This window comes from Quercus robur, chromosome 10 (genome assembly GCF_932294415.1).
Source record: "Quercus robur chromosome 10, dhQueRobu3.1, whole genome shotgun sequence".
In the NCBI taxonomy this organism is placed as follows: domain Eukaryota; kingdom Viridiplantae; phylum Streptophyta; class Magnoliopsida; order Fagales; family Fagaceae; genus Quercus; species Quercus robur.
Window position 1 is genome coordinate 2,229,723 of NC_065543.1, and position 17,635 is coordinate 2,247,357.

The 17,635-nt window shown below is 39.9% G+C and overlaps 3 protein-coding genes across 4 annotated transcripts; all 3 read left to right on the forward strand.

The window, feature by feature from the left end:
* Window positions 1-4,728: 4,728 nt before the first annotated feature.
* On the forward strand, window positions 4,729-15,826 carry LOC126702867 (probably inactive leucine-rich repeat receptor-like protein kinase At5g48380). The gene is made up of 5 exons (XM_050401731.1): window positions 4,729-5,779; window positions 7,149-7,487; window positions 8,282-8,392; window positions 9,388-9,437; window positions 15,043-15,826. The coding sequence occupies exons 1-5, from the start codon at window positions 4,904-4,906 to the stop codon at window positions 15,707-15,709; spliced, it is 2,043 nt and encodes a 680-aa protein (XP_050257688.1). The 5' UTR covers window positions 4,729-4,903; the 3' UTR covers window positions 15,710-15,826.
* LOC126701886 (uncharacterized) lies at window positions 7,924-9,836 on the forward strand. Of its 2 annotated transcripts, XR_007647549.1 has the most exons (3): window positions 7,947-8,392; window positions 9,388-9,567; window positions 9,641-9,836. XR_007647549.1 is itself a non-coding variant. In XM_050400312.1 (2 exons), the coding sequence occupies exon 1, from the start codon at window positions 8,515-8,517 to the stop codon at window positions 9,484-9,486; it is 972 nt and encodes a 323-aa protein (XP_050256269.1). In that variant the 5' UTR covers window positions 7,924-8,514; the 3' UTR covers window positions 9,487-9,567; window positions 9,641-9,836. The 2 variants fall into 2 exon arrangements, 1 of the variants encoding a protein (XP_050256269.1); XM_050400312.1 differs by having other exon boundaries at window positions 7,924-9,567.
* LOC126701887 (uncharacterized) lies at window positions 9,855-10,789 on the forward strand. Its single transcript, XM_050400314.1, has 2 exons — window positions 9,855-10,038; window positions 10,122-10,789. Exons 1-2 carry the CDS (start codon window positions 9,871-9,873, stop codon window positions 10,653-10,655), a joined length of 702 nt encoding a protein of 233 aa, XP_050256271.1. The 5' UTR covers window positions 9,855-9,870; the 3' UTR covers window positions 10,656-10,789.
* Window positions 15,827-17,635: the final 1,809 nt, after the last annotated feature.

Below are 17,635 nucleotides of genomic sequence, written 5' to 3' on the forward strand. Positions count from 1 at the left end.
TTAATCTATTCAAAGCTTGTAGTGAGCCTCTGAAACTTTGAGTCTTTGACAGCTTTAGTTCCCTCATAGGATGTCTGGAGGATGGTCCAAGCCTCCTTGGCAGTTTCAGTTGAGGATATCTTCTTGAACTCCTCTTTGGTGACTGCACTGAACAACGCATTCAATGCTTTGCTGTTGAAGTTTGCCACCTTGATCTTGGCATCATCCCAGTCGGCCGGCGCTTCTATAGGCTTTGTCCAGCCTATCTTCACAGCTTGCCACACTTTCTCATTTAATGATTGCAAGAAAGCTCTCATGCGTACTTTCCAGTATGCATAGTTAGTGCCATCAAATAAAGGAGGTATGATTAATGACTGTCCTCTATCCATGACAAACAGGGGTTAATGGATCAACACAGCAAAGATTAAACCCTAATCAGAGTGTGCCTGCTCTGATACCACTTGATAGGCCAAAAACGAATTGACACCTTGTGATGAATTAGTTGATTAATTAGCCAAGTTTATTAATTAATCAAATTAACATACAAATACGTGGTAGCACAAACAAATCACCAATAAACTAATTATGCAGCGGAAAATAAATGACACAGTGATTTGTTTAAGAATGGAGAAAACCTAACCGCAAAAACCCCACCAAGTGATTTTCAGGTCACCACTCCTGAAACTCCACTATTATCACAACAAACGATTACAAGTAAATGAATCCCAAATACCTTACCAACCTACAGTTGAACCCTTACCCCAATACCTAATTGGACTTGTTCTGTAGTGACAATTTCCCCTTTTTGATGCACAGCTCTCAAGTACGTGACTAACCAATTATACGAACCCAATACGCGACTTCAATCACCAACTAAGAAGGTTGTTGGCTGCAAAGTTCTTCAGTTCATTTACACGATGAAGATCAAGAAGATGCTTGGTTACAAAACCCTACGGTGCACATACACAGCAACTTCTTCAAGAGAAAGAGATGAACTAAGGGCAAGAACTTCGTCTCCGGTCACAATTTGCTTGAACAGAGTTTGCTCAATGCTTGTGCAACTTATGAACTACTTGACGGCCCTTAAAATAATCATTTTATATGTTTAGGGTTAGGAGAAAAGAAGACCTAAACACATAATCATGGATTCCAAGAAATCATATCAGAATTCTGAATTTCTTAAATCTTGACAGATAAGCTGTCAAGCAGCTGTCGAGCCACGGGCTAAACAGCTTCCTTAAGCCTCGATAGATGCAGCTGTTGAGCCAACTGTCGAGACTTAATGAATTTGCACTTCTTAGCTTGTTTCTTGGACAGACTTGATGACTTCAACACTTGATTTTGAAACCTTGTTTCTTGAAGTATTTGAACACATTCTAAAACTATCTAATTACAAGTAAAGTGCGTTTTGTCAAAAGATTAGCTAATTATATATAATCATGACATATGTTCTTAACATGTGAACCACATATGTCCTAACAAAATCAACCAAAGTGTTTCAACTTTAAACGCAGCCATCAGAAAAAAGTGCAGGTTTACTGCTCATATGGGGACTTGCCTTGGGTTTATAAGTAATACCAAGTCAGTATCTAGTTTGGTGTTTCTTCATCGATAAATGATTGATACCTATTCAAAAAATCCACCTTAGTATGTGTTTGGATATGACTGAAACTTGCGTTTACGTTTTCATTTCATGTTTCCTTCCTTTTTTTGTTTTTTGTTTTTTTTGTTTTTTTGCAGTGCATGAACAGTGAATTTACTATTCAGAAACAAAATTCACTGTTTAGCAGTACTGTTCATGTACTGTAGCAGCACTGTTCACGCATTTAAAAATATTAAAAATGGGTCCCACGGTACTTTTCACACATTTAAAAATTATTTTGCTACAGTGTTTTCAGTTGTCAGTTTTCAGTTTTTAGTTTCAGCAACAATAAGTTCAATCCAAACGGACCCTTAGTTTACTCTACTAACACAAAGAAAAAACAGTCTTGCCCTCGAAATGTTTTCGAAGCCTGCCACTTATTACTCTCACTCCTACCTTCCTTCTTCCTCTTTCAAATTTATTCCCAAAATCAAACCTTGAAATTTTTTCAAACCCCAGCCACTACCAGACTCTCTTTCTCTCTCTCTCAAATCTAATTCTTTTCTCCCTTAAACCCCCACAACTTGAACATTTTCTCCTTGACCCTCGCAACTTGAACATTTTTTCCCTTAAACTCAAGGCACTTTTTGCAATGGGAGGTGCAATTCAACTACATGGCCCTTGACATACATATATCTATACATCTCATTTAATAAATATAGAACTTCCTTTTTTTAAAAAAATATATATATTTTTATCATAATTAAGGAAAATCCTAATGGGTACTTCACTTGAGTATATGTGAAAAAGGCATATACATACCACAAATGGTAAAGAAAGAAAAAGTTGCTAAACCCTTTGAATATGGTTAATTTCTTTGCCACAATCAGTCGCCCAAACAACATACCGCTTATTCATACCACAACCACAATTGACAATGCAACATTGCCCATCTGTAATTTCTAATTTGAATGTACATATTTCTTTAATAACTCTACCTTCGTTTCTTTTGGCTAATATGTCTTTACTAAATCAAAATCAAACCACAAAAATCATATAAAAATTGCCAAATTAGAGTTTAAAATTATAATTAAAATTTTAAAAGAAATCTAGGCACAATTGCACAAAAATTCCATGTAACTAAGTCACACTCAGGAATATTAGACCCTTTTTCTTTTGTATAAATAGGAGGGTCCCAATGGGATTAGGAGGCTAACAATTTTCTCTCCAAAACATTTATGGTAGGAACTTAAAAGTTTTCCATTGTAGACTTTTCACGCTTAAAGAACATGACTTGCCAACTAATCAAACTATAGTTTCTAGTACCTACAACAATTTCACAACATCAAGAACAAAGTCCAGTGTATACAGTGTCAAATTCCATAGTCTTTTGTTACATCAAATAAGTGTTTAATTTTTCTCGCAAAGTATTGAATAGTTAAGCTTCTGGGCCATGGTCTCAACTACAACACTCAATCATGTTGGACTTGGATGACACCTTTCCACAACGTATCATTATGAGATACAAATAAAATTTGGAGTGTACACAACGTTTAGTGTGGATGGGAAGATATTTCATCCTATTCCAATTGGTTAGGTCAGTACTAAGAGGCCTATTCCAATTTAATGGTCCTTGAATTTTGTATACAAGTATTAATCAATGAAATTTCCGCCTAAAATAAGTTAGACTTTTGGCAGGAGAGAAAATTGATCTCTAGACAAATCAAGCTAAGCCCAACTAAAATGGACCATATTCTTAATTTTTTATCTCGATTTATTCCATGTACAAGACTTACAGTCAATGCTTGGCGTATTAAAGTTGAACATCTTTTCTCTAGTCCATCCTCTGAAAGCTTGAGAAAAAATTCATTTAAACCAACACAGTATAGAAATTATAAAGGAATCAAAGAAAAATTGTCAAAAATAATGAAAATTTAATCTGTGAATAAATTCTTGTAAGGATGAACACAGTAACAATAGCCTTTTTTTTTTTATATAAAAAATAAATAAATGAAGGTAAAAAAAAAAAAAAATCTATGCTTATAAAAAATATATATTTTATTGCTATTATTTTTATGCCAAAGATATCTAATGGCCTTTTTTCTGGGTCGAAAGCCTCGAATTAATCTTTCTGAATTCAGCCCACTCTTTCTTCATTTAGCCCGACGCAAAAACAAAGCCCAGAAGTTTTGAATTTCACAAACGGTTCGGATAAGTATCGGAACGTGATCTTACTATGAAGTTTCCAGCTGTAATAGTGTTGCATTTGCATATTGTTACGAAAACATGATGTGTTTTCGAAAACTTAGACAGCCAACTATTTTACTGTAGGATCATTCGTTTTACCCATTATAAATTATAAAATGAGTTGAACATAATGCCCATTTGCGAGTGTTGAAGACTGAATTCTGTATGTCTTAAGTGTATTACTGTATATAAAACTCTACTAGTACTAGGAAATGCTTTATATAGGCACATTATGTGTGTATTATATAGTACAAGCAATGTGAGTGTAGGGCAAGTACAATAACAGAACAGGCCCAATACTCTTTTCTTGACGTATGATACAGGGCATAAGACAACAAACCTTGCAAAACGATTTATATTAACAACCGCGTTATTAATGAATGTTAATAGAAAAAATCGATATTTAAATGATAAATATTCTCTCACGTTTGTATACAATATCTACAATTGTGGTGATATACATATTTTAAAACGCGAGAAGGTGATGTAAACATTTAAAGCATAGAAAGTTCATAGGTATGAAAGAAGTGAAATAAGTTGTGTGAGAGAATTACTGTTGATTATATATATAATTCTTGAAAACTTTGTGAAAAAATCATAGATTTAATATTTGAAGGGCCAAAATCACAACTATCAAAATTTAAAAATAAATATAAAAAGAAAAAAGGGGTTGCCGGATCTTTCGCTGAAATTATTAGGAATCAACAGTCAACAGTCCTTTCTCTTTCTTGGCTTAAACCCATTTGACTTTGCTTTGCAGGCTTTAAATTTTCTACTAGCGTTCTTCACGGGGTATGACTACATGACTTGGAAAATTAGACAGCCCACTACTTTACTATGGGGCCATTAATTCTCTTCTTTTTACCCTATTTGGTGGTTGTGAGATATGTTGAAACTCTTAACTTATTTTGATACACAGCCAAGTCTTCCAAAAACAGTTAATATGTTATTTGAAGATTCAAAAACTATTGAAATTTTTTGTGAAAATATGTTGCAACTCTAGATTTTGTTTCTATAATTCTATCTTTCTATTTCTCAGTAGTTACATATATGGCTTTTTAGTTCTAGCTTTTCTTGCTAAGCACTCACAAGCAAATGACTCTTAATGCCAGAGTATTTGCTGCTCTTTTTCACATATTTGCTTGCTTATTTCTGGATATTCTTGAAATAAGCAATGGCGTACAGAGTGATATCGCCTGCTTGAAGTCAATTAAACATTCGCTTGAAGACCCTTACGGCTACCTTAATACTTCATGGAACTTCAATAACAATACTGAAGGTTTCATCTGCAAATTTACTGGGGTCGAATGCTGGCACCCTGATGAGAATAGGGTCTTAAATCTCAGACTAAGCGACATGGGGCTCAGCGGCCGGTTCCCTCAGGGCATTAAAAACTGCACAAGTCTAACCGGGTTAGATCTCTCCAATAATGAACTTTCAGGACCCCTCCCATTTAACATAGATCATTTAGTTGGGTTTCTCACAATCCTCGACCTTTCCAGCAACAACTTTTCTGCCAAAATTCCAGTTAGCTTATGCAATTGCACTTATCTAAATGTCCTTAAACTTGACCACAACCGTCTAACTGGTCAAATCCCTCCGGAATTTGTCCTCCTCGCCCGTTTGAAACAATTTAGTGTTTCTAACAATATGTTGTCAGGGCCTGTCCCTTACTTTGATCCCATTATCTCTATTACAGCCGATAGCTTTGCTAACAACTCGGGTCTTTGTGGAGCGCCTTTGGAACCCTGTCCAACTCCAAAGCAAAGAAGGAAGTCCGATTTTTCATTCAAAGATGGGTTTCTAGTTGGTTACGCGGTTTCTGCAGTTTCAGTAATAACTATTTTTATGTTCCGGTCCCATTATGTGGCTTGCATGAATGACAAGCGACGTACTAAGAACAAGAACGAAGAAGCTGATCAAGTTAACCAGCCGCCAACTAAAGGGCTCCTGCTAGAAGGGAGCAAAAAGGTACTCTCAAACTACGAAAATTAAGAAACTTCTTTCAATTCTTTGATTTAAATATTTTTCGGAAAAATATAGGTGGGTTTTCCTTAAAACATAGGAACGCGTCATACATAGGGTCTGTTTGGATAGAACTTATTTTGCTGAAATTGAAAACTGAAAATTGAAAACACTGTAACAAAATAATTTTTAAATATGTCAATAATGCTGTGGGACCCATTTTTAATGAAAAAGTTGATAAAAGTAGAGTTTATGGGACCCGTGAACAGTGCACAAGTGCATTATTCACAGAAGAATGGGTCAGACCATTGCAGCTATAAAGAAAAAAAAAAAAAAAAAAACTGAGGAAACGCAGACGCAGCACTAATAAGTGCTATTCAAACGAGCACATAATCATATTTTTACCATTAAAAAAAAAAAAATTGTAACCACCCTAAAAGAATTTGACGTGGCCACAAATATTCTTTAAGGGCCTAAAGCTACAATTCCATTGAACTTTTTTTTTATTGGATTTAAATTTTGACAAATTCATTATTGAATTATATTTTTTTTCTTATATTTTTCATACTCGCAAAATTTCAAGAAGATAAAAAATTAATAGTAAATAGTTATGTCATTAATCAACTGTTTAAATTTTGAGTTTTTGTAGTTTAAAATTATACATAAAGAATAATTTTATGGATCTAATTTTAAATTACATCTGATTGACATGAAATTTGATACGTGTTTTAAGAACATAAAGAACATCCAATTTAACGGTTAGATTTTCATAATATGTAGTCATGTTAATTTGTTTAGTGAGAGGTGTAGTTTTAGATTACAACTATGTTTGTAACTAAACTTTATCCTTAAATTTCAGTCCTCTTAATACATTAAGCCCTTACCACCAAAAAAAAAAAAATTCTAGGAAAATTTTATTGAACTAAGAATTTTGAAAGAGATATAGCTTATAACATTGATAATGAGAATATCATACAACGATTTCAAAATAAGAAAATTGTAGGACTTTACATGTGCGCGTGGTTTTTTTTTTTTTTCAATATATAAACTTCTCTTTTTATTAGATTTTGTATAATTTAAGTTTTTTAATGGCCACCATAGAAAAAAAATTCCTAAAACCACCCTTGTCTACAGTTTTGAGTCTAACACCTCATTTTGTACTGTTTTATATGAAAATAATACGCAAAGTTGTGATCATATGCATAACTTAGTGTTTGTTTTCACGAATGTGTAGCACGTTACACAAAATGGTAAGTGAAACAATGATCAAAATAATGCAATCTTACAGCCCCTAAAAAAGAAACATCCATGTAATAAATTTGGTTGGAATTTCAATTTAGTACTAATCCAAAGTGGCAAATTGTTTGATCCACAGAATTCTCAATTGGAAGGAAAAGTTACTAGAGTGAACTTTATAGAACTCAGTGAAGCATCTAACAATTTCAGCCCAGATAATGCCATTGGGTTGGGAAAGATCGGGGTGATGTACAAAGCAATGCTTCCAAATGGTTCACTTCTTGCGGTCAAGAGGTTACATGATTGTCAATCATTTGAGAAACAATTCATAAGTGAGCTCCTAGCTCTAGGTAGATTGAGACACAATAACATAGTTCCTCTCTTGGGATTCTGCAGAGAGAGGAAGGAAAAGCTTCTAGTGTACCAATATATATCGAATGGCAATCTTTATGATTGGCTACAAGCAAGGGAAGGCAATTGATGACGTCGATTACCGTCACCAATGGGTCACACCGTACTCGCGACTCGAATTGAACCTGCACGACGAAACAAACTAAAGAATCCTTCAGAGAGCACCGGTGTGGTGCCGGCCAAAGACTCTCCGACGGTCAAGTTAGACTTCCTCTGTTTTACTTAGTGCGTTAGAGAGGGTTCATAAAAGCATACCTCGATTTCTGTGGGTATTACGCCTTTTATAGTGATAAGGGGTTGACTTTCCCTTTTTGGTTCTCACATCTTTTCAATGTGGGACTCTATTCCCAATTCTTCCAAACGTGGTGAGCAAGGATTCTCATTACCGGATCATGGGCCCTTGCTGCGTCAGTAGTGATGGGCCTCCGAAGCTGGGACCATACCTACGCAGGCCCAAGGGACCCAATCCGTCAGGCCCATTAAGGTAAGCCCACCATACCCAATATTTTATCATCTTCAGTTGCCCCCTTCACCCCGATGATCCGTCACCTTTAAGGTCAAAGGATCAGTGGGGTGACGGTCCTTACATATGGATATGACGGATTCATGCAAAGTAGAACGACGGTCCTAGCTGGATCATCCCGTCAAAGGAAGAATCATCCAGTTGACGGATACATGGCAGGTACAAATCTGTTGGTACGTACTGACAGGTTGTCAGCATTTATTAAGCATGCCACGTGTCACTCTCTGAATGGTCGTTGTATAGGATCGAAGCGTCGCTTCGTCTTCCGTGCACTTCCTATATATATAAGGCGCCTCACTCTTTCATTTTTCAATTTTCACTCAGAAAACACTTGTCAGAGCGAAGCCGTCAACCCTGTCAGAGCAAAGCCGTCAACCTTATCTGTGCAATCCGTCGAGGACGAATACTCGCTGATTACACCAACCGTCACCTGTCCTCTGCTAAGTTTGGTAAGTGCTTCTAATTTACTATAGTCAAGTTACATTCTCTTCCATGCATTGTTGTTAGGCTTTCCATACCCGTCAACACTTTCAAACCCGTCGGTCTTAGGTTTTATTGTCAATTGTAGGAAATGTCTAGTGCGTCAAGTAACCAGTCGGTGGTTCGTGATGGGACGGAATACGAGGATGTATACCCGTCCGGTCATAAAGACCAAGAGAGCCCCGGCGAAAGTAGGAGTCCGTCTGCCTCCTCTTCATCCTCAACAAATGAGGATGTGGAGATAGTCGAAGTAGAGGGTTCCGATGATGACGGGGATCAACAACTGGAGTCCGTTGTAGGCGCTGATGGACTAAGGCAGTTCATCATGTTGCCAGAGTGGACTGTTCATAGGTTTACATCCGTCATCAGGGAGAGACATTTCAGCACCTTCAGGACCAACTTCCAAATCCCAGACTATGTCTCCATCCGTCTACCATATGTGTCGGAGAAGTGTTATTACGAAGGGGTAGACGGTGTAGGAGTGTACGAACAGGCATTGAAGGCTGGACTTCGATTCCCGCTTTCTACCCTTCATAGGGAACTCTTGCAGTATCTGGGGTTGTCCGTCACCCAGATATCCCCTAACGCCTGGAGGGTCTTCATAGCCATGGAGATTCTCTACGGTGCAATGTCAAACGGGGAAAGGAAATTGACGGTCCGTGAATTTCTTCACTGTTACCGTCCAGACGAGATTTCTGGATCGAGGGGGATGTACAGTTTTGCCAGTCGGAGCCCCTTGTTGAAGGTGATCTTTGAGACCCCAGACTCAAATAGAGACTGGAAGAGTCGGTACTTCTTCCTGGAGGGTGATAGATGGATGAACCATCCAGGGGAGACGGAGTTCATGCCCGTCGACACAACTTGGGCAGTTATAAATCAGACACGTATGCATCCGTCTAAATTTTGTGTTGCTTTTCATATCCGTCCAGTTATATGTGTATATCTTGATCATCTTTCTTTGCAGGTAGACGGCGCCCACAAGTCAGCCTCGAGGAGTTTAGCTTCCTTGAAAAGGTTTGCAAGAAGACTACGCCGGAGGAAAGGACTTGGGCGAAGTTGGTGAACCCGAGGACCATACATTGGTACTGCGACGGTCCTGAGCCCACCCAAGAAGCGATAAGATACGACGAGCGAGTTCACAAACGTAAGCCCGTCAACTTTACTTTGTCATTTACTTTGCTTTATTTTGTTTTAATTTCATCCGTCATTATTTGCAGAGATGGATGACGCAAAGAGGAGGGCTTTGATCAAGTCCCAAGCCGTCAAGAAGAGGGAATCCGGCGAGGAGGTTCCTAAGGCATCAGCTTCAATCCCTAAAAGGAAACTGACGACAAAATCCGACCGTCCCTTTAAGCAACCAAAGGTCTCTCTTGAACCTGTGGTTGGCTTAATGGCTGAGGGTAACAAGGCCGTCACCCCAGCGATGCAGGGGAAGGGCAAAGGATTGATGGCGGTCCCAGACGGTAAGCAAGAGAGACCCCCTTCCCTTCTTCGTGATGACTCCAAGTATGCATTGGAGAAACTGTCGTCCATCATCACGGCAGAAGACTATGAAGACCTGGGAAACCATTCGACGGAGGCCATGGGGGAGACGGGCCTCTTCGCCGTCGCTCAGGTTGGTTATGTTTGTCAAATAAGTTTTTGTTTTTCATTCTTCCTGTTACTTACATTATGTGACGGTCTCTTTTCTACTTGCAGTCCTTGGTCATGATGAAGGGACTACTTGACCGGTGTCTCAACCGTGAGAGTAGCTTGGACCGGGTGCGCGCGAAGGCGCAGCAGACGGAGGAAGAGCTCGGACAACTTCAGAGATGGAGGTCTAAGATGGTGAAGAAGCTGGAGCTTTCTGAGCAGGCGAGGAAGGAGCTTGAGGAGAAGACGGCCACTTCGCTGACGGTCATAGAGAACAAAGAAGCTGAGATAAAACAACTCAAAGAAGAGATCCGTCAGGCTAAAGTGGCAGCCGTCGAGGAGTACCGATGCTCGGAGTCCTGTTTGGGCGAGCTGTCGGACTCCTTCCTCCAAGGATTCGATGATTCCCTCCGTCAAGTCAAGAAGGCTTATCCAGAGCTGGACTTGACAATGGTCAAACTTGAGGACCAAGCCCAGACTTCTGCCCTCCCCGTCGCCTCCGAAAATACGGAGGACCTTTTTGGAGACGGTGCTGCCCAGGGAGACGGAGAGTCCGCCCCGTCGAAGGATGTCCCAGATGCTGAAGAAAAGAAAGATTGATGCATATGTACTTTATTTTGTGAACAATCCGTCTTTCTTTTTTATTCATTTTCTAAGACAAACCGTCCCTTTTTTTTTGTATTGAACATTTGCCTTTGGGGCTTTTGGCTTAAAAGTTCACATGCTTTTTATAATTGTTTGGTGCTCTGTTTAAAACTCCGTCTACCTTCTTGAGGGATTATTTTTGTGAGAATATTTGTTAATCTGTGATTATCCGTCCACATTGCAGACTTGTTATCTTGTGTTGATTGAGCTTTTACATCGGTGAGGATTTTCCTTCTCCGTCTGTTTTGAGGGGTTTATTATGCGGACCGTCCACTTTGTGGCGTTGTTCATCACTTTTAAATATATCGCGTATTTAATGGACTTGTAGATAATTTTAACGTAGCCAGTATACGTCCACTTTGCGAAAACGTCCATCTATTGTATCCGTCCACCTTGGGACTTTATTTCATGTAGGACGGTCCGTCAATCTCAAGGACTTTATTTCATGTATTTCAACATCTTAGTGATCTGTCCACTTTGTGGACTAATTGCATCACCTTTGTGATCCGTCCACTTTGTGGACCTATGTCACATCACCTAAGTAGTCCGTCCACCTTGGTGGACTTATGTTTCATCACCTTAGTGATCCGTCCACTTTGTGGACTCATATTTCATCACTTTAGTGATCCGTCCACTTTGTGGACTTTTGTTTCATCACCTTAGCGATCTGTCCACTTTGTGGACTTATGTTTCACTACCTTAGTGATCCGTCCACTTTGTGGACTCATATTTCATCACCTTAGTGATCCGTCCACTTTGTGGACTCATATTTCATCACCTTAGTGATCCGTCCACTTTGTGGACTCATATTTCATCACTTTAGTGATCCGTCCACTTTGTGGACTTTTGTTTCATCACCTTAGCGATCTGTCCACTTTGTGGACTTATGTTTCACTACCTTAGTGATCCGTCCACTTTGTGGACTCATATTTCATCACCTTAGTGATCCGTCCACTTTGTGGACTCATATTTCATCACCTTAGTGATCCGTCCACTTTGTGGACTCATATTTCATCACCTTAGTGATCCGTCCACTTTGTGGACTTTTGTTTCATCACCTTAGTGATCCGTCCACTTTGTGGACTTTTGTTTCATCACCTTAGTGATCCGTCCACTTTGTGGACTTTTGTTTCATCACCTTAGTGATCCGTCCACTTTGTGGACTTTTGTTTCATCACCTTAGTGATCCGTCCACTTTGTGGACTCAGGGTGATCGTCCCTGTAGGACGATCCGTCCATCTTGTGGACTTCATATTGTATCCGTCCATCTTGTGGACTTATGGTTATCATCCATATAGGATGATCCGTCCACCTTGTGGACGTAGTGGGATCGTCCCTGTAGGATAATCCGTCCATCTTGCGGACTTCTATCGTTTCCGTTAACTTTTGTGGGCAATTGCAATGACATACATTCAAGTAGAAGATCAAAAATTGCATCTGATTGTAGAATGCGTAAAGGAAAAGTGCCTGCCCCCTTGGGCTTAAAAAAGGCACGACAATATTGTAGCAAAAATAGTTAAACAGTGCCAATAAAAGTTAATAATTCCCAAAAAGTCTTAAGAGAGAAACTGGTTGTCGTGTCGCTATCACTGGTAGTATTTCCTCAAGTGCTCGGCATTCCACGGATGTGGTAGCTTTTCTCCGTCTATTGTCTCCAGGTGGTATGTCCCTTTCCTTTTCCACGACGTAACTCTGTAGGGTCCTTCCCAGTTGGGGCCGAGTTTTCCTTGTGTAGGGTCTCTAGTTGTACCCATGACCCTCCTGAGTACGAGGTCTCCAACTTGGAAGCTTCTTTGTCGGACCCGGGAGTTGAAATGTTTGGACATGCGATCCTGGTATCTAGCGATCCTCTGTTCTGCTTCCGACCTGACCTCGTCTATAAGGTCCAGCTGTAGCCTCATGGATTCGTCATTCCTTCCCTCGTCGTGGTTGTGAACCCTGTAGCTCGTGAGCCCAACTTCCGCTGGGATGACTGCCTCGCTCCCGTAGGTCAGTCGAAACGGTGTCTCTCCTGTCGGAGTCCTCGCCGTTGTCCTATATGCCCACAGTATGCTTGGCAGTTCTTCTGGCCATATGCCCTTTGCCCCCTCGAGCCGAGTTTTGATAATCTTTAGCAAGGATCGGTTTGTGACCTCAACCTGACCGTTAGCCTGAGGATGGGCGGGGGATGAGTAGTGGTTTTTTATTCCTAGTTGTGAGCAGAAATCACGGAAGGGGCCGTTATCGAACTGCCTCCCGTTATCTGAGACAAGGACTCTAGGAATACCAAACCTACATACTATGTTCCGCCAGACAAAACTTCTAATGTTCTTTTCTGTAATGGTGGCCAAGGCTTCCGCTTCTAGCCATCTTTGGTACCGTGCCTGCCAGCTGGACATTCTGTACCATCCGAAGGTACGTTTTGCGAGCCTTTTTGGACGATCCGGCCGCAGCTGTTCCTCCAATTATCATCCTTATGTCCCCTATTGGGGGCCTTGGCCGCTCGTTTTCTCGACGAGGGTGTTGTTCTTGTTGGGGTTGATCCATTCTTTCCTTGCTGACGAACTTCTTCAGCTTTCCTTGTCGGATAAGGTTTTCGATTTGTTGCTTCAAGTTGTAACAATCGGCAGTGTCGTGACCATGGTCATGGTGGAAGCGGCAATATTTGTCTCTTGACCTTTTGTTGGGATCACTCTTCAGCTTTCCCGGAAACGTCAGGGATCCTTCGTCCTTAATCTGCATTAGGACTTGGTCTATCGGAGCGGTCAACGGGGTGAAACTTGTGAACCTTCCACCCATGGGTTTTGGACGTCTCTCGTCCCTTCGATCTCCCATCCGTCCTTTTTTTCGCCCCTGGTCCTGTCGGGGATCCTCTTGTCTGTCTCTTTTCTTCGGTCTGTCTTCTCTTGCTAGTAGAGCGTCTTCAGCGTTCATATACTTGGTGGCCCTGTAAAGCACCTCCGACATTGTCTTTGGGTCGTTTTTGTATAGGGAGAACAAAAACTTACCCCCCTTCAGCCCGTTTGTGAACGCGGCCACCAATATTTTGTCGTCGGCTTCGTCGATCGTGAGCGCTTCTTTATTGAAGCGTGATATGTAGGCCCGTAACGTCTCCTCCTCTCTCTGCTTGATGTTCATCAGACAAGCCGTGGATTTCTTGTACCGATGTCCTCCAATGAAGTGTGTAGTGAACTGAGCGCTCAGCTCTCTGAAGGTGCCGATGGAGTTTGGTGTCAGGCGGCTGAACCAAATCCTTGCCGCGCCCTTCAGGGTTGTAGGGAATGCCCTACACATAATTGCGTCCGCCACTCCCTGGAGGTGCATCAGGGTCTTGAAGGTCTCTAGGTGATCGAGGGGGTCCTTGACTCCGTCATAACTGTCCATGCTCGGCATGCGGAACTTACTCGGCAGGGGGAAGGAGTTGACGGACGCCGTAAATGGCGAGTCAGTCCGGTTGACAAGGTCGTCAAGATCGCTGGACACTCGCCCCTTGAGAGCGTTCATCAGGACTTCCATCTGTTCCTTCATCGCCTGCATCTCTGCGATGATGGGTTGTGGAGCTGTGTCCGTCACTGAGGGGATGCTAGCGTCCCGTCGCACTTGTTTGCTCGGTGCGTTGCTCTCCTGCGGTCCGTCATTATTTCTCCTCTCCGCACTGTTCCCTTCTTGATCTTCCTGGCTATTCACGGCTGCACTCTTTTGATTCAGCTGTTCCGTCAGGTCGTGGTTTTGTTTGGTGAGGCGCTCCACAGCTGCGGCGAGCGTCTTGACCTGTCTCTCAAGGGCAGTCGTAGGAGCTTCTTCTTGGACGTCATTTGTGGTTGCCATCGAGCGCGTGAGTACCATGTAACTCCTTTATCTAGGAAATGTTACCGTACCCGGTCGTCGAGTTCCCACAGACGGCGCCAACTGATGACGTCGATTACCGTCACCAATGGGTCACACCGTACTCGCGACTCGAATTGAACCTGCACGACGAAACAAACTAAAGAATCCTTCAGAGAGCACCGGTGTGGTGCCGGCCAAAGACTCTCCGACGGTCAAGTTAGACTTCCTCTGTTTTACTTAGTGCGTTAGAGAGGGTTCATAAAAGCATACCTCGATTTCTGTGGGTATTACGCCTTTTATAGTGATAAGGGGTTGACTTTCCCTTTTTGGTTCTCACATCTTTTCAATGTGGGACTCTATTCCCAATTCTTCCAAACGTGGTGAGCAAGGATTCTCATTACCGGATCATGGGCCCTTGCTGCGTCAGTAGTGATGGGCCTCCGAAGCTGGGACCATACCTACGCAGGCCCAAGGGACCCAATCCGTCAGGCCCATTAAGGTAAGCCCACCATACCCAATATTTTATCATCTTCAGCAATGATAAGATCTTGGAATGGCCTTTGAGGATCAAAATTGCCATCGGGATAGCAAGAGGCTTAGTATGGCTTCACCATAAGGGCAATTTTAGAGTAGTCCATCTTAACTTGAGTTCAAATTGTATCTTACTTGATAAAAAATTTGAGCCCAAGATATCAAATTTTGGAGGGGCAAAAATATCAACTTTTGAAGGAGCAATGTTCAGGGATTCAAATGAGATTGACTCAAGCAGTAGCTCTTTTGTAGACAATGGGGTTTGGGAGTTGGGTTTTGTCAAAAAGGATGTCTATGACTTTGGAGTTTTACTTCTTGAGTTAATTACAGGGAAGGAGCTCAATCAAATCGATAATTATCTAAACAGTTTGTGCGAGGGTTTGGTTGATTGGATTACTCATCTTTTGACAAGTTCTTCCGATGTCTACAGTGTCATTGATAAACCTTTGATTGGCCAAGGATTTGATGGTGAAATCTTTCAGTTTCTCAGAATTGCATGTACTTGTCTTAAGCCCTTTCCTGCTCAAAGGCCAACAATGCTTGAATTGTACAATACAATAAATCTTTTGGGGGAGAGATATGGCATCACAAATGACTTTGAGATTTTGAGTCAACCTGAAATTGCTACCGCAAGTACGTCAAATGAAATTGTTGAGGTAGAAATTACATAGACCAATTGAAGCATTGCATACAAAGTGCAAAATTATGTTGAGAAAAATCAGAAAACAGATTTTCTTTTGGGTTATGTTTGTTTGCTATAATCTTTTTGTCTTTTTGTCATCATTGCCCCTGAGAAACAGAAATAAATGAATGTTATATTAGATTTATTTATTACGACTAAAACACAAAATTTCATTCTTTTGTGAATGCACGGTCCACTAATAAAATTGTCCTCCATTTTTTTTTTGTCATCGATTAATTATACTCAGGAGGATATCTGTGTTTAGCAAATTTGTTCAAATCGCCAAAAATATTGATATTAATTTCTTGTGGAAATAAAGTACATTCATCTTGACTTTCGATTGGTGGATAACTTGTATGGCTGCTGTCAGCTAGTCTTTTAGTTCATAAATGAAAAAAAAAAAAAAAAAAAACTGATCTAGACCCCCAAACAACTATGAAGCGGATTTATTTTATTTTATTTTTTTGATTGAATATATGAAGCGGATTTATGTATCAAGTTGGTTTGTTGTAAACTAGTAAACACTACAAAAAAATTGCCTATTAGCGACCAAGAATTTTTGACGGACCCAAAAAGCCCTCTCAAAAAATCTTATTTGTGATGGCAAAATAAAACCCTCGCAAATACTTGGTAAAATGTGAAATATTTGTGACCAACAAAAAAAGCTGTCGCAATTATGTGTTATAGCTGTCACAAATACTAATATTTTGGAGGGAAATTTTTCCTCCATATCATTTGCGAGAGACAATTAAAAATATCTCGCAAAAAGTGTATATTTGTGACGATTAAAAAAATGCCGTCACTAATACTAAATTATTTACAAGGGCTAAGATTGACCTTCACAAATAATCATTAAAATGTAAAAAAATTTGGAGGGAAATGTTCCCACCAAATTATTTCCGAGGGACAATAAAAATTCCTTGCAAAAAGTTTATTTTTTGTGTGAGTTAAAAATATACACTCACTAATACTAAATTATTTGCGAGGGCCACAATTGGCCTTTGCAAATAGTCATGAAATTATTAGTTATTCTAAAATTCAAAGAAAAATAAAAAGAAATACATAAACATATAGCACTTTGTATTCTTTAGATGAACCTTTTGTTTACAGCCTAAAAAAAATGCCTTTTATATACATCCTGTACATGAAAGGTCTATCCTTATTTTCTAATAAATTTTATCCATCAAAAATTTATGGATCCGTTTGGGTACAACTTATTTTTGCTGAAACTGAAAACTGATAATACTGTAACAAAATAATTTTGTCTGTATATTTTAAGGTCTTTCTGGTTGTTTCTTTATATTTATGGAGCAGAAATTGTATTCTGTGTATTTGATTGTTAGACTCTTGATTGGAATTATTTAGTTGGCCATATTAAAAATGGACTCTTTCATGCTGCATTTTGCACTTTGGTAATTTTGTTACTAAACTTTGAAGGTTCTTCCTACTAGAGCATTACTAAATATTCTTTTTCTTCTTCTTCGTTGTTGGCAGTGGTGGAAGGAGACTCCTCCGTGAGTTTATGAAAGGGCAGTACTGTGCGTTTGGTGCGGTTACCTTGGAGAAAGGCAAGCTTGATATGTCCCAGAAGCAATCCCAGTCTAGCCCCGAGGTACTTCTTTCTCTCTTTCTTTCTAACATCTATTAGTGTTTGGTTGCTTAGAGTTTTTCAGAATTATTTGAGACATTACACATTTAGTCTATGTTTCACAATTATTTGGAGATAAAAAAGAAAATTTTTATGTTAGAGTTAACTGTAGGACCTTTTTTGCACAAACTTAAAATTATTAAGAACTAAAATGAATCATCATGTCCAAGCTAGGATAGGCTAAGATTTGAGGACTAAATCTTTACTTCAAGAATAGAATTCTTGAGATTCATTGCTCTAACTTTCTCACCAAAATAAATCATTTAA

Bases quoted from the DNA above. Each gene is read 5' to 3' on its own strand.
- LOC126702867 (XM_050401731.1), top strand. From the start codon at position 4,904: ATGACTCTTAATGCCAGAGTATTTGCTGCTCTTTTTCACATATTTGCT. The intron at 7,488-8,281 runs TGATGACGTCGA...AACACTTGTCAG, and splicing joins TACAAGCAAGGGAAGGCAAT to AGCGAAGCCGTCAACCCTGT. The intron at 8,393-9,387 runs GTAAGTGCTTCT...CTTTCTTTGCAG, and splicing joins CCTGTCCTCTGCTAAGTTTG to GTAGACGGCGCCCACAAGTC.
- LOC126701886 (XM_050400312.1), top strand. From the start codon at position 8,515: ATGTCTAGTGCGTCAAGTAACCAGTCGGTGGTTCGTGATGGGACGGAA.
- LOC126701887 (XM_050400314.1), top strand. From the start codon at position 9,871: ATGGCGGTCCCAGACGGTAAGCAAGAGAGACCCCCTTCCCTTCTTCGT. The intron at 10,039-10,121 runs GTTGGTTATGTT...TTCTACTTGCAG, and splicing joins GCCTCTTCGCCGTCGCTCAG to TCCTTGGTCATGATGAAGGG.